Source organism: Cyprinodon variegatus, unplaced genomic scaffold, assembly GCF_000732505.1.
Source record: "Cyprinodon variegatus isolate N-32 unplaced genomic scaffold, C_variegatus-1.0 Scaffold649, whole genome shotgun sequence".
NCBI classification, from domain to species: Eukaryota; Metazoa; Chordata; class Actinopteri; order Cyprinodontiformes; family Cyprinodontidae; genus Cyprinodon; species Cyprinodon variegatus.
This window is the reverse complement of record NW_015151102.1, coordinates 114,451-131,251: the sequence shown is the minus strand read 5'-3', so window position 1 is coordinate 131,251 and position 16,801 is coordinate 114,451. Positions and strand designations below refer to the sequence as shown.

The 16,801-nt window shown below is 37.1% G+C and overlaps 1 protein-coding gene across 4 annotated transcripts in view; it reads left to right on the top strand.

Annotated features, from left to right (window-relative positions):
- The first annotated feature begins 2,490 nt into the window (after positions 1 to 2,490).
- The window catches only part of acss2 (acyl-CoA synthetase short-chain family member 2), a 23,591-nt gene continuing 9,280 nt past the window's right edge, over positions 2,491 to 16,801 (top strand). The window contains exons 1-10 of one of the 4 annotated variants that reach the window (XM_015393583.1): positions 2,491 to 3,245; positions 5,612 to 5,807; positions 8,327 to 8,418; positions 9,579 to 9,682; positions 9,767 to 9,839; positions 10,519 to 10,594; positions 13,963 to 14,071; positions 14,469 to 14,516; positions 16,059 to 16,196; positions 16,342 to 16,512. In XM_015393583.1, the coding sequence (XP_015249069.1) occupies positions 3,119 to 3,245; positions 5,612 to 5,807; positions 8,327 to 8,418; positions 9,579 to 9,682; positions 9,767 to 9,839; positions 10,519 to 10,594; positions 13,963 to 14,071; positions 14,469 to 14,516; positions 16,059 to 16,196; positions 16,342 to 16,512 (1,134 nt within the window). In that variant the 5' untranslated portion in view covers positions 2,491 to 3,118. Of the gene's footprint in view, positions 3,246 to 5,611; positions 5,808 to 8,326; positions 8,419 to 9,578; positions 9,683 to 9,766; positions 9,840 to 10,518; positions 10,595 to 13,962; positions 14,072 to 14,468; positions 14,517 to 16,058; positions 16,197 to 16,341; positions 16,513 to 16,801 lie in introns of those variants that run through there. The other 3 variants (XM_015393584.1, XM_015393585.1, XM_015393582.1) reach the window with 3 other exon arrangements.

Genomic DNA, 16,801 nt, shown 5'->3' with positions numbered 1-16,801 from the left:
ATAGTGCATCATAATTAGAATTAAATGTGGAGCCACAGTATTTTGATATAGTGGCAGACTCTTAGGAGTAGTGATTGTTCATTTACTAATAGTTTGATGTTTGTATCTCCTTTTAGGTGGGACTAGGGGTTGTATCATTCATTTACTGTGATTGCGCCTTTAATTCTGGCCCTTTGCAAACATGACACGCTTCCTCTACTCATGCTTAGCAGTATGACACTTAACTTCATCCAAACCCACATTGTGACAAATATTAAGCTGCATCATGTGCCCCTAATGCTGTCCAAAAAGCATCTTCTCACTTTCCAAATAGGACGATTTAGCAGCTGCTTGAAAACAATGTCGCTTTAGTTGCAATGCCTCCACCCATGCCCCGTCACTTTCCTGTTTCTATAGGGATTCCATTTCCTTTAGGGTCTGCATTTGCACCAAATTTCATACGAATCAAACCTTTCCTTTGAGGTGCTTCAGTTTTTTTTTTATCAGCGAGTGTTGTCAGTTCTCCTTTGTGGTTTCAGAAGCACAGCACAAACGAAATATGCAGCTTTTTTATTATTGGATTTTTGCCTGTATTGCTTCTTTGCATCTTTAGTGATGCTTATTACTGCAGGATGAAATATTGAAGCTTTCAACATTCTAAAAGAATTGATTACCCAACTTCTTAAGTAACAGTTTTTCATGAATTAAAAACAATTTTTTCTGGTGAATTGAAAGCCACGGGGTTAAGTTGTATTTAAAACGGCAATAGTGGCTGTTTTTAATTAGCCATTTCTAAGCAGAGGTGCAGACATAGTGCCAGAGTCGGTAGAACAAACCTGTCCTGCTTGTCACTGTGACTTTCTCAAGTCCTTAAATACCTGAAACCGACAGAAGGGAGACTCGTCAGAAGTGCTCTTTGTGATGCAATGTTTTACACTGTGGCCTTTGTACCAAATCATCCAAGTGCTAATGTGAGCTGCTCTTACTGCTGGAAATTCTCCGAATGTTTTCTACTTTGTCAGTTTGAGTTTTTTCTTTGTTTTGAGCTGCATGTCGAGTTCTCCCTACTTTAAATTGTGGTGGATTTTTTTTTTTCTTTACCCAAACCTGAAAGTGCTCCTGCTTGTTGAGACTTTCTGCTCTCATTGATCCTTAGCTTTTAAAGCTCACATATATTCCTGCTGGTGAGGACAGATCCACATCTTCCAAATGCCTGTTGTAGCAGATCAGAGTTTGGGTTTTTCATTAAAAATTCCTGAGCAGAAAGAAGTGGCTTTAAAGGTTTTGCTGGTACCTACCCCAGACCTTTGTGTTCTCAACAATCAGAGCTGATTAGTTGTTTTACACTGTGAGCCCAGGGCCACCTGACTTCTTCCCTCTCCTTTGCATCAGGCCTCTCTCTGATGATAATTGTTAATCTCTGCTGAAGTTGGATCTTTTAAAAATGCTTTTTGTACAAACAATAAAACAGTATTTCATTGTCAAAGGTTGCCTTTGATTTATGCTGTTCTGTTTTTTAGGAAGGGCTAAAAAACATTTTTCAGGGGGGTTCTTTGGAAAAAAAATGAAAATTGATCTCTTTTATCCTTTAATAATCCTTATATAGTGATTTAAAGATAGTTTCCCTAAGTAAAACTTATGTATGAGTCCTAAATGACCTAAATCTTAAATCATAGATGCAATAGCAGTGCTGCTGGATGTCTAATTTAGGCAGGTCATGCTCAAATAACGGCAAAATATCAGTTTTATCAAAATATTTTTGGAAAAAAATACTCCTATATTGTCTTGTTTTCCATTTTGTCCTCTTGGAGGTACTATAGTTAAAATGAGCTTGACATGTAGAAATGTTTAACACATCTTGGTGGCAGAGTTGGGATGCTTTTATTCAACAGAGGAAAGGAAGTTGGTATGTTTTAATGTAACAATTAGATGCAGCCAAATATAGAAGTCCTCGAGGAAATCTTTTAAGGGGCCCTAAAAGCCCGGAGAGTGGCCCTGAAGATCACCTCCCTGTAAATAGACTTTCAAAAGTAATACTAAAACTTTATAAACACTAAACATAATGCTTTTATAAAAGCATGGAAATTTTATAAATTTTTTGTAATTGTTAATGGAGATGGAACTTTAAACAACTAATCTGATACTTTTAAATAAAATGTTCCTATTTGTATTGTCATGCACTGGTTTAGGGCGTGCCACTGTATAACCTGATCCAAGTTTCGACCTCAGATTTGACCCAAACGCACCGTTAGACCTTTTCACTTTCATGACGCTGTTGGGGATTTCAAGGAAAACTCGACTGATATCTTGACAGTATATATTAAATAGTCTTTTAAGATTTAAATTGTACCAAAACATTTTAAATATGTACTGTTTAGCTACAAATAAAGCGTTTTCGCATTTAATATATGCATATGTCAAACAGTAAATTCCGAGCTGTCACCAGGGACACGTGAACACACCCTGAATTCTGATTGGCTCTGGCTCGGAGCCAAACCGTCCAGCAGCAGCACACACACTTACAATAAACAGTCAAGAGGCGCACAAAGAGTTAGCTCTACGGCTAAAAACACTTTATTACCGTTGTATAGAACTATGCTGGATGAAAGCATGGGCTTATCTGATAATTACACATAACTGGGTTCGGTACGTGTAGAACAGAACATTTGGCGGATGAAGCGAACCTTGACTTCTTTTTCTCCTTAGCTTAGCTTGTTAGCTTCGCGGGTGTCAAACCGTTTCACGTCTGTCTTCAACCAGGAGTGACCAGACGCGGCTGCTGCGCCACAGCTGACCTGGACGTCGTTTTATACATCCAACGGCACGTTTTGGGTCTATTTATAAATATTTTCTTTTACGCCAGGTTTAAATAAAAGGCGTAATAAATCACCCTACAGAACAAGGAAGTCTGAATGAAATCTGCAGTTAGCTTTTTCGAATATTTGCCATTCGCGCGAGATTTGACAGTTCATCAGATGAGTTAAAGAACTGAGGAATCAAATCCAGTTGCTTTCTACGAATTAAACAACAAAGTAGGTTGCTTAAATTTGGTCCTTAGGTTGCCGTAGAGGACTCTATTAGAAACATCAGGCTGAGCTGTCCATACTTTGGCTTGTGTTTGGATTAACCCTGGAGAAACATGATTCCCGATCAAGCCCCGAAGGAGGACGTCTTCCACTGCAATGAGGACCTAAAGAAAGAGTCTCACATCCCCAGCTTTGAGCGATACAAAGAGCTCTACATCAACTCTATAGAGAATCCAGATGGTGAGTCCTTTGCCCTATTTTATTAACATAAAGCAGCATTTGGTGTTAGAGGCAGTAAATGGCTACTTGAGGAAGTATAAAAGATATAAAACATAGGGATAGACGTGTCGTAACCTGGTGAATTGCGTCTCCACACCCAGCAATGCATCCGCGTTGCTCTGTTGCTACATAGTATCTGTGAAATATTGGAGTTTCTCCAGGAATTTGTCAGATTTTGCAGTAGCAAATATTCCCAATGGAGCAAAACATGGCAGCCAAAGTTCAAACTCAGCAAAAGATGATTTATGAGGAAATGCAGCTTCCATTACTTTAGAAAAAAATAAATAAAATAGAATTGGAGGGTTTGGGATTTTATGCATAGGTTTATGTTTCCTGTTGCATAATAGACCCCATTACAATATGGATAGTTTACCCCCTGGGTTGATCCAGATATTCACTAGATAATTATACATCCCTGAAAAAACAAATTATGCTTAGAAAAATAAAAGTTTAAAAACAAAGTTTTTTTTTTTCTAAATAATTTCTACATCCAACAATTTATCCATCAGTCCATCCTTTTATTTCATTGTTCCTGGACGAGGCCGCTTTTTACACTTGCTTTTTGTATCTCTGCTTCTGTCTCCTTGAACCCCAGTCGGCCACTCACACTGAGCCTGGTTCTGCTGGAGGTTTCTTCCTGTTAAAAGGGAGTTTTTCCTCTCCACTGTTGCTACAAGCATGCTTAGTGTGAGGGATTGCCTTAGAGTCAATGATTCGATGCAATCAACTGGTTTTCCTTAGATAGAAAATCAATTTGACTGCATGATCTGGTTGAACTGTAAAGTGCCTTGAGATGACATGTGTTGTGAATTGGCACTATAGAAATAAACTGAATTGTTCCTCTCATACATCTAGGGCTGAAACGATTCATCGGATTTGTCAATTCTAGAAATAATCAACTAATTTAGCATTTGATTGTTAACTGGAGTCTAAATACTCTAAAACATGCCTTTCGCTGACAGAGCAGACCACTCAGACAAGTAATTATACCAAAGTTGTAAAAAAAAAACAAAAAAAAAACTTTTTACATTCAAGATAAAAAAGGAAAAAAAAAACTTGTTTCCCCTGGTTTTAAGTTCTGGTAAAAATTCTTTACGGAACCTTTTGCTATCTGATAATTAATCAAAAAATCAACAGATTAATCAATTAGCAAAATGATTGTTTGTTGCAGCCCTGCATACATACATGTAATATTTATCTTTCCATCCTCTTACTTACAGACTTTAGTTACTGTGAGGGCCACATTTAAAGCTTGGCCCATGTAAAAAGATATGTGCTATAATTGAGTAATATTCTAGTATTTAAGATCAAAAGCTGGATTATTTCTTCACCAGTTATAATGACTTAGTTGTCTTTGCATTACACTAAAGGAACTATTGATGGTGACCTGCTGAGGAGACCTTAATACCAACTTGTTTCATCATTTTGGAGTTGCACAATCCATCCACCCTTCCTCCTGCAAACCTGTAGTGTGACCCTGTAGTGCTCGCTTGTGATCTTGCCTTGCTAAACGTTTAATTTCCCACCAGAATTAAACTTTATGATGCTTTTTCATTTAAAAATACAACTAGTGTGATCATCTATATAAACTTCTTATTTTCCTGCTGTTGCGGTTTTATCCTAATCTTAGTCTGAACTATGGGACACAAGAAATTGTCCTTTTTTTTATTTGTATTTTTTCACCGAGTTACTTCCTGGTAAGAGCTTCCAGAGCTTAAAGGTTCCGTGTGTCTTATCTTCACTAAAGGCAGTTTGATTTGCAGTCATAAGCCAGACATAAAGACAATACGCTTTATTGAAGCACACGGTTTACTACTGTGCGGACATTTACAGTGCAGATAATTGCAGGAAGAGAAGGAGTTTGGCCCAGTTTGTAGCAAATAGTACTGAGTTGTAGCTGCATCCTGCTAGGAAAGTATCATAAACTTACAACCGTAATCATAACCCTTTTCGAGGGATCATTTAGCTCAGCCCAAACACATTTGATTTCCTCCAAGCTCTGATGTAATGCAAATAGTCTGTTAAAAGTAAAGTTGTAAATCATTCTGTACTCTTATAAGATAGTAGAGGTTAATCGTTGGACTCATTAAGAGTCTAAAAAACAGATATCCATGCTGAAACGGGAGCAGAACTGTTCTACCTCCTTTTTAGTCAGAGGTTAATTAGGGAATGTTTGCTCAACAACAGAAAAACCCCCAAAATTGGTATTTTTACCCAATTTTGTTATTATCAATATGTAATTTTGTCTTTTTTTTAATATAGATTACTTAGAAACGTCATGAAGGGCAGATGGGCTTTTTTCTAACTACCCCGTTTCTCTTCACTAGAGTTCTGGGGCGCCATTGCTAAAGACTTCTTCTGGAAGACCAAACACACAGGGCGGTTCCTGGACTACAACTTCGATGTTACCAAAGGAGAAATCTTCATCAAGTGTATGGAAGGAGCCACCACAAACATCTGCTACAACCTGCTCGACCGCAACGTCCATGAAAAGAAACTCGGTGATAAAATCGCCTTCTTCTGGTTAGTAGGAAGTTCTGTGGGCCTCATCCGATGATAATCTTATGCTTTGTCTTAAAATATAAACATCTATTGTTTTAAGTTTTTTTAATTGTTTCAAAAATAGATTAATGGGATGCTGAATAATGATAATAAACTGTTTTGAAATGAGGGAGAAACTACCCAAACCTACCTCCAACTTTGTAGTGAAGGTGATGATGTTCACCTACAGAACAACTCCTGAATGATGACCATTGATTGCTGTTTTTTTATCTACTAATGATGGTGGGATCACCACACTGGCTCTGTAAGAGATGCAGTGCCTTCATCCTCCAAACATTGTCTCCTGCTTAACCCAAATCAGGTCGCAGGAAAGACAGGAAGGGACCTCCACATCCCTCTCCCTGGTGACGATCACCATTTCTTTTTCTTCACTATGAAAGGATCTTGTACCAAGTGAAAGATTACTGATTGCAATTTGAAGCCCTTCAGCTTCTTTCAGTGTATAGGTGTCTGATGGAGCTCATCCCATATCTCTGAGGCAGAGTCTGACTCTCCTGTGAAGGAAGCTCGCTTGGACTTCTTTGGGTTACAAAGGTTACAGTTGGAACTTAACAAATGTTTTACCTCTGACCCATTTTTTCACAACCACTACAGACCAGAACAACCCCTTCAGTACTGATGACAGAGCTGAAGTCAGTCCATCCGGCCATCACTCCAGAACAAGTCACCAAGATACTGGAAGTTTATTTTTTTTACCGCGAAAGAGACATGAGGTTGACAGTCCAACTCTCTGGACTTCCTCCATAGTTCTACACAGCCAGGGGTAAACAGTTCACAGGAGGGAAGTTGGAACCCGTTCACAAATCCTTTTTTTTTTTCTTGGAACCACACCTTGATCTACATCTCAACAGGTTCTGATTCTAAGGGTGTATTCACACCTGTCAGCTTTGATCTGCAGGACCAGGATTTTTCTCACCTTGGTATAGACCTTTTTTATGCAGTTCACTTCAGGTCTATATGCAAATCGTTCTGAAATAAATACAAAAACCAAATGTCTCTTTGGACTTAGCGTAACTAAATCATACCGGATCTGCCATCTGGTTCTAAACAACACTGGTGCTAGTATACTGCAAATCTCCTACATGTGTAATGCATTCTTCGTGCCATTCCAATACTGGAAAGGGAATTATTCAAAATCTACATTGAATGAACTGCTGCTGTCACTCAGGGATTTTTCAGTTGGAATGAAAGGAAAACTATGTAAACTGGAGGTGCTTCCTAGGTATGTACTCTGTCCCGACAGAGTTCTCACCAATGGCGGCAAACATTATCACACATGTTGCTTTGATAAGTCACATTTGATCCAGACCAAACAAACAGAATAAACCCTGAAAAAGGTCAGACAAAACATCTATGCAGTATCCAGGCTTTCTAACCTCTCTGATTTGACTCCTGACAACCTGATGGACCAGATCTTCTCTCTTCCAACTATCCATTCAGCTTTTATACCTGCTAAGTTCTTTCAGGATCCCTGCAGAGGTCCTGATCACAACACAGAAGCCTACAAGGAGGCGTCTGCTGTCTTCCTGAAAACTTTAAGATGAACCCGATTGTGAAAAAGTGGAACGTTTAGACGAGTCATGTTGCACAACTGAAGTTTTTGTAATTGACCGTGACACACTCTAACCAGAGTAACCAGTTCAAACTCTCAGTTTAACTTTAGAGCGACTAACCAGAACACCCTGTTCTACTCTCTCAATTAAAATCCTCAACCATTTAAAGATGCTTTTTTTTTCTTCCTAGGGTTATCTGAACATGTCTCAGTCTTTAACACTTTTCCCTCTGTTACAGGTTAAAAATAGTTTAGAATCTGTTACATTTCTCATTTAATCATTGGTCTTTGTAAAATTTCCAGTTTTCAAGGTCAGATCTTCTATATGGAACCAACATAGAACTGTGTTAAATAGAAAAGCAACAGAAAAGGATTGAAGGGAATTGTTGGCAGTCATTCTGAGGCTTTTATTTTTTTATTTATAATATCATTATCAGCATCATTAGATTTATCTATAAAGCACTTTACAACAGCCAAAGTGAAACAAAGTGGTGTGCATCATGGATAACAAAACGATAAAGAAATACGGAAGAAAAAACTTACAGTGAGTTAATAAAGCTAAATATATAACAACAAACAAAGAATAAAAACAATAAAATGTGACAGAGCAATAAAATAGATCAAATTAATAGTAAAAGAAGGTAAAAGGAAAATAAAGTACAATTATTTTTATTATATTGAACCAACCAAACTTGATATATTAGAGGTTATTCACCATGTCATCTGGCCTTAGTCTCATGTATTCATTAGGCTAAGCTCAAAACCTACTATATATAGTTGGAGATCAGTCACCTTTAATGTAATGCACCTTTAGTATAATATTCACAGGTCCTTTTTCTATAATCCTTAATTCTTGTCCTTATATTTTTTTTTGTTATAAGAAACTAAACCAGTGGGATTCTTCATAACAAATTGTCTCTTATTCCAGGGAAGGTAATGAGCCTGGTGATGACCTGACTGTGACCTACAGAGAACTGCTGCAGAAGGTCTGCCAGTTTGCTAATGTATTAAAATCCCAGGGTAAGTTAGTCTCCCATCCATGAAGTTTTATGTATTATATTTTTATTTTCAAAGAAAAATCTTTAGCCATTTAGCCTTACTTTAAACACCGCATCTGGAGAACTTATGAAAGCGGTGATCATCACAGAGAATACATAAACAAAATAAAAAAGTAAGTCATGTTACCAACTTAACTCTTGGGGTTATCGGAATTACACATTTTTTTTATATATTTTTATAAACTGTAAAGCCTCGCAGAGTCTAATTAAATTCATTTCTAACTTCTCATATAGAAAAAAAATATTTTTTTTCTGCATAGAGCTGCAGAAAATACAGTCTCAACACAAAAACTCAGACATTTAATATCTACCCAAAGAAATGTGAAGTTCACATATGGTGAGAGATATCTTAATTCTCTTTTATCTGATCTAACAGATGCATGTAGATATTGAAGTAAAGTGTCCCAAGATCTTAGCCTTGAGGAATTCCAGGTGTTTTTTTTTTTTAATCTTATTGTAAAATAAGATGGGCACCAATTTTTGTAGTTGCTCTGTATTATTTTTACATTTCACATGTTTTAAAACCCTTTTTCTTCACGCAGCCTTACTTTCTTTAGACGTAGCTAATGTTGTGGAGTTGCTACACTAGTTTACACATCTGCACAGAGCCTCATGTAAACCCATAGATGAGGAAATTTACTAAACTCTCTGTATGCTCATAGATGATGAAATCACATGCTTTCAACAGAGTAACAGTATTTTACAGCCTCATCTCCAAATAAGCTGCAGAAGCTGGTGTAAAGAAAAGAGCTGGAGATTAGACTGGCCCCTACTATTGAGAGGCCCCTGTGTTTAGAGCCACTCTGGAAATGAACCTCACTGTTGACCAGCTTGGAAGAGCTACTGTTCTCTACACATTCAGGGTTTCTGTGCAGCCCTGGACAAGCCTGAAATTTAATAGGAAGATGTTTTTGTTGGAGAACATGGACATATTAGTATCTCAGGACTTTTCCTCACAATCATATTGTTTTCATCCGCTTCTCCATATTTGTTAAAAAAAAAAACTGTAAAATCTGATTGTTAAATTTGGAAATAGGCTCAAACATCTGAGTTTTGACACATAACTGAATAATGACTCAACTGCTTCCTTTTACCACTTCTTGACTCTGTTCCTGGACGCAGGAGTGAAAAAGGGGGACCGCGTGTCCATCTACATGCCAATGGTGGTTGAGCTGGTGGTTGCCATGTTGGCGTGTGTCCGTATCGGTGCTGTTCACTCCATCGTGGTGAGTTAGAGGACAGCGTATGTGAAGCTATCCTTTATTTTATCCATGCATGCATATGAACGCCTTGTCCACCACTGTGCCCAGTTTGCAGGTTTCTCCGCCGAGTCTTTGTGTGAGAGGATCATTGACTCTCAGTGCTCTCTGCTCATCACTGCAGGTCAGTTTCATCTCTAAGAAACCAGTTTCTGGAGCTCTGGCCAAAACATGCGTTAGTGGCTGCCTGTTTGGTTCTTGCATAATGCAAAACTTTATCACCTCTTCAGTTGGTGTGATTGGTGCAAGGAGCTGATTGGGAGATGATCCTGAGTCTGTAATCAGTCCTGTTGGACAGATTAGTCTGTGGATGAAAACCTTAATCCAACAAGCTGATGGCCTGCCTTTGAATTTAATATATCTTCATTCTTCAGGGCAGTGGATCTTTTTATTGCAAAGAAAAGAGTTCACACCCAACAGACTTTCATGTTTTGTAGAAAGAAATGATTAAAACGAATCCAAAAATTAATTAAGTTGGATACTGAAAGATGGAATCGGCAGCTTCTTTAGAAATATCAGCCATTGAGTGAAAATAAGGCACCCTTAGAGCGATAAAAAAAAAAAAAGAAACACTGAATAGTGCCTAACTACCATAACATGCAAAACAGTCTGCCTTAGCAAGGTCATTTTTATTTAAATAACACATTTCAGTGAAAGGACAATTCAAAGTAGTTTAAATGTTGAAAAAGAGCCCTTTCTCCAAGACTGCAGCATTCGGTTATATTTGATCCATATTTGAAGGTTTCTGTTCTGCTGCTCCAAATGATGCATAAATCTTCTTTCTTTTTTTTTTTGCTGTTCAGATGGTTTCTATCGAGGAGATAAGCTGATCAACCTGAAGCTCTTAGCTGATGAAGCACTGCAGAAATGTAGAGACAAGTAAGCTTCAAATACCCTTATCTCCCCCCCTCCCACACACACACACACACACACACACACATACAGACACACACATATACAGATATACCACTTGCTGACAGACACAAACCAAGCCACCAAGAGCTGAAATGCATTCAATTGATGCACATTTCATCCTAAATTTTTTTACAAAATACTTTTTTTTGTCTATAGCATTCTTTCATTTAACAATAACTACAACTCTACAATATTCTTTCAGGGGTTTACAGACCTGATGAGCACAGTAACTGAGAAATAGCCTCATTGTAAAGATACATATTAAAGAAAATTTTGAACTGCCTGATTTTTCTTTAATTTCCACAAAAGTTACTGTATTTAATTTGGATTTTATCTGAGTGACCAACACAAAACTTACATTCAGTCCTTTACTCTGATTTATTTAAATGAGCTCTCAGATGACGTCTTAAAAATAACAAAAGCTCACCTGTTTACTCTTTAAGTCTAGCTTTGCTTTAGGAGTATAGAGTTTGTTTGTTTGTTTTTTTTTTTTCTCTGATTATTTTTAACCAATTTGCATCATGAAGACTGAGCAACACAGGAGAGAGGTCAGAGAGAAACCTTTAAAACATAAATTAAAGAGCGATACAAGGCAGCCACAGCAAATTCTCAAACTCTTTGGGTTAACTTACATTTTAAAGCACCGGGGGAGAAAGTGGCTGGTTGCCCTGATGACTCTCTGAATATGTGCAAATTTTCAGTAGATCACAGAGAAGAGGGGGCTAGAAAACATATAGGTGACCAAAAAAAAACTATTGCCTATGATTTATATATTTAAACTGTGTACAGTGCATACTGATGAACACATTTTTTGTAAATATGACTGATTGAAACCTGAGGCTAGTTTCCAATGCATAGATAAGAAACTCCCACTGAAAATGAACACCTTCAAAATTATGTAAAACAAAGCGGTACATGAAGGAATGGTTGAAGCAGTAAAATTCACAACATAGTAAATGATTTATAAATATAGGCCAATGCTGGTTACACGTTTTATGCAGGATTGATGGACTTTTGGACAAAGATCTGTTTAGCAAATCCCTTAAACCAATATAAGCTGTTAAAAGATGCACAAAGCATTTACAGGACTTAAGTGCCCTCCTTTTAGCCATCATAGCAAGACTGGTGAGCTCTGAGCCACACCCTTAGTTGTCCTGTAAAAAAACAATGTATATTAACCTTTATTTTACTAAGGATATCCAATAAAGACAGATAATCTCTTTTACAAGAGTTCTGGCCATTGTTGGCAGCTGCAGAGAGGTATATGACAGAGAAACCTTCAAAACATTCAGCAACAGACCTGCTGGTCCATGTAAATGGAGCAGAAAACTTAATTCAGTTCAGTTTATTTATATAGCACCAATTCACAACACGTTATCTCAAGGCATCTCACAGAGAGAAATTAATTAGCTCATACAGTTCGATTACTTCAAAGTTTTCTATCTAAGGAAAACCAGCTGATCGATTCAATGACTCGACAGCAATCCATCACACCAAGCATGCATACACAGGCAGACCTGTCACTGCAAAAACGATCTAGAAATAAGTAAAAATTTCTTAAATTAAGTGTATTTATCCTTATTCTAAGTAGATAAATAAGATAGTTTGCCAAGGGAATGAGTATTTTTACTCTTAAAATAGGATAATTGGAAAATATGCACTTGAAATAATACAATGCAATTGTGTTTTCTTATTTTAAGTGTAAATTGTCTTGTTCCATTGCCAAAATGTCTCTTTTACCTCCTCAATTCAAGAACAAATGCATTTATTTTAAGAAAAAATTACTTATCTAGAGCCAGGCAGATGAGCTCCGAGCCAGCTCCCATGTCAGAGGATGAAACAGCACATAGTTAGTCATATTGAGAGAAACGGGGCTAATTTCTCCATAAAATAATACATTTTATGATAGTAGTCTGATATTGTCTTTATTTACATTTATTATCAAAACTGAAGTGATTTAAATTCAAGATAAAAGGGTTTTTACAACAGGAAAACAAAAGGTTTCATTTAGATATATTACCTAGACTTTTGCTTTCTACCCTATATAATGGATGCAGCTTTACATTTTTGAGATACATCCACTTCTTTGATGATAACCTATTAGACTCGGTCCATGCCGTAACAGATGACTTGCGTTTCCTCTGGATATTGGCTAACCACACCCATCAAAGCTCAATGTTAAGAGCATTGCCTTCTCTTTACTCTTTTATCACATTTGTTTTTATATCATTTATCCCCAAAATATACAACCATTATGGTTGTCTCCTGTGTGAGCAATGAAGTGTTTAAAAAAGAATAATGATAAAAATAATCTGTAGATACAATTGTATGCCACAAGATACATTTTTTTAGGGATGCACGATGTTGGGATTTTGGCCAATATCCGATATGCCGATATTTTAAAACTCATGTAGCCGATAACCGATATCGATACCGATGTTAAAGCTGGACAAAAATAAGTAGTCATTGAAAATAGCAGTTTTGTTATCCATTTCTGACACTTCGAAAAATAATATACTCAAATATATTTTCATATGCTGATATCAAATTAATTTTTAAAAACGCGGTATCGATCTATTTTACTTTCAAAATCTCGTAAAATTTCATCGTTCTGTTACAAACTCTCGTGATATTTTGCAAATTCTTGTGAGATTTTGTTAGTAAAATAGATCGATACCGCATCAATATATATCAACATATAAAAATATGGCAAAATTTCGTTAATTTTTGGGGGATTTCGTAGCATAACGATGACATATAGCAATATTTCATTAGTAAAAGAGATTGATATGGTGTTTTTAAATGGCAATATATCAGCATATGAAGATATTGTGATATTTTAATGTATCAATATTTTTTCCCTCATCTTTAGAAGTTTTTAAGTCTCTAAAAAAGAAGTTTTTGAGGAAGAAGAAGAAGTAGTATTTTTTTTTTTTTTTTACCGGTAGACTTTAGAAACTCAGAAGCTGATCAAATATCGGGTTAAATATCGGTGGGGTGGCCGATGTCCGATATTCAGTTTTAAGGCCAATACAGGCCGATACCGATAGGGGGCCGTTTATATTGTGCATCCCTATTTTTTTTTCTATGTTTTTAGCTCAGTTTGTCCATAAAAACATCTCTGAAAATAAAAACCAGTCATCTATGATTCATTTAAGCTCAGCCAGTTAAATGCCTTCCACTTCAGATTCACCTGCTTTGTGCTGATCCATCATGTAACCTTCCCCCATCCTAAAAAAAAAAAAAACAGATTAAGGTCTATGATTGTATTATTAATGCTGTTTCATGGAGATAAATGGAGAAAGTGATGCCTTCTTTTTGCATCTTTGCAGAGGTTTTCCAGTAAAGAAGTCAATCATGCTGAAGCACTTATCAAAAGAACCAGAGGGGGTTGTGGGTTCTCAGTCTCCTCCTGCCAAGCGAGTGTGTCCAGATCTGGAGGTAAAGAACACAAATTGAACACGAGGTGAAGCAGAGGCTGCTGGTTTGATTCAGAGCTCTGACAGGTTTGAAACTAGAAGGTTTCTCTGGGGACAGATCTGTAGGACAGTCTACAGAGATGTTTGGACCGAGGAAGCAATCAGAAAGTTTATTGGGCCAATATCTTTGAAATAAAGGGGCTGAAGCCTTTCTTGTGTCCTCTCCCTACTTGTCTCCTTCTGCATATTTTGTTTCTACGTCCTGCAAGCTTCTCAGTCTTCATCTACCATAATTTGATTTGATGTTGGTGTCCCTGCTTTTTGATTTTTGTTGATGCGTTTCTTTTTGATCAACTTCTTTCCCTCCTTAACCTCTCCTTCCTCCTGTTTTGCCTTCCACTCCCTCACCTCCCATCCAGCAGGAGAAAAGGACAGGAAAAGTAAAGAAAACGCGTCCTGTTCCAAAGGTATTTCCATAATCACCCTTCCTCTCTTAAAGCCTTCATGTCATCTTTGATTTTGCTTTTTGTTTTTAGATAACATGCCCTGATGTACATAATAATTGGTTGTTTGTTTTCCTTGAATGAGGGGTTTCAATCAGAGACACTAACAGAATAATATCCTCTACACTGATTTTGCAGCGTTGGTGTTTTATTCAAGTAGTTTCTGTTTGCAGCCTGAGCTTAGATGGTGTGATCTTAGAAAATTACAATATTTACAAAATCAATGACATTTCTTTTAAGGTTTTCATTATGTCCAAGTCATCATTATCGAAATAACCGGAAATGAATACTCTTATCAATCAAGCTGAAAAGATGTCTAGAATTTAAATAGTAAACTAATGCATTTTATGCATTCACTTCACTTATGATTCATATTTTGGGAAACCAGGTGTGTCCTCATTCTTTATTTTTATACTGTATTTACATTTTCCTGTTTTTATTTTTTTAACTCTGAACCTAAAGCACAATAAAAGGAAGCGAATCCATTATAAATCTTTCGTAAGTCACCGTATTGCTTCGCAACCTTTGTTTCTATCCCAGTCGCTGTGGCATAAATAAGGTTTACTAAGAAAAAGTGGGAAAAAAAGAAAAAACCTTAAATAAGGAAATATGTAAATCACCACAAAATAAAAAAAAAATCTTAGAAAAAAACAGTTCTGGTTAAAAGATTGACCTTTCTTAGTAACGCTTTTAATTCCTTGTTCTGAAAAACATTCTGAAATAGTTACAACTTTGGTTTAATGCGAGCTCTTCTCATTCATCTGCAAAGCAGTTTTGAAGAATATTGGAGAGAAGCTTTTCTTTCCTAGGTTTCTAGGTTCCGCATATGCAGGGGTATGAAATGGGGCCATAGAGTCAATAATTTCATTTTTCATTAGCATCCGACCTTTTAAAGCAATTCCAATAAATTCATTTTCCCAGCCTGGGAGGAAGAACATGACTGTACCATTAGCAGATTGAAGGAGAGGCTGACTTTGAGAAGTCCCTCTAATGGCTGGACTGAAAGGCGCTACAGAGTCCTGGTGCCATGCAAGGGAAGACAGATCATGACAACAGCATTACTGGATGATTTAAATCTAGAAAGGAAGGGCTTTTTCCTCTTGATTTATTGAGTTTGACAACTAGAGCTAAATGAGATGAAGCCATAAACTCTGGAACCAACGATGGTTCTTTCCTCTAATGACAAACCAGCTCACTTAAAGTAATTGAAGGAAGGATTGTTGTGCGATTATTTTTTTTTTTAATTGGATCCTTTTTTTCTGTTGTAACATCAGTGGCTGAGCTTAGATATTCACTAACAGAATACTAATGTTTGTAACCTCAGTCACTGATTCAGTTTAAACCTGTGCCTAACCACTTTAAAAGGTTTGTGCTTCAGACTGTAAAAATCAGCTGCACCTAATTTGTAACTTTGGAAAGTTGAATTTCATGTTTTTTTGCTCACATCCACATTGTGGGTTTTTTATTTATTTATTTATTTTTTAAGTGCTTCTTTTCCTGTTCCAGGTCCCCTGGAACCCAGATGTGGACTTGTGTTGGCACTCTCTGATGAAGGAGGCTTCAGACCAGTGTGAACCAGAGTGGTGCGAGTCTGAAGATCCTCTCTTCATTCTCTACACCAGCGGCTCCACCGGCAAACCTAAAGTAAGGAAACTCTCCACTGACAGATGCTTTGTTTTTACTCTAAACATCAGGAATGCAGTTAAAAAGATTTCTACCTCTGCCATCCATCCCTGATATCAGAGGAAAGCTTCCTGATACAGTTTGTTTATCTGTTTTCTTTCTACAGGGGGTTCTTCACACAGTGAGCGGATATTTGCTCTATGCTGCCACCACCTTTAAACTAGTGTTCGACCATCAGAACGACGACGTTTACTGGTGCACAGCAGACATCGGTTGGATCACTGGACACTCCTACATCACCTACGGGCCCCTTGCCAACGGGGCCACCAGTGTCTTGGTGAGTGCAGATGAAGGCTGCTCAGCTGTTTAGGTAGAGGTTGGACGATATGCAGGTAAATGTGTGAAATCATTCGTTTCTACTCATTTTGTTACGAACATTTTGTAGTTAAAGTAGCGACAAATTCATGTTCCTGTGAACGTAGCTCAACATATTAGTTATTCTTTTCAGGGCTCGATGTTAACCATTGCCCAATCGCCCAGGGCAAGTAGTTTTTATTGTTGGGAGAGTACAAATTTCATTGCATTTGCAAGTGCAATGATCGCAAAAAAAAATAATAATTTATCGC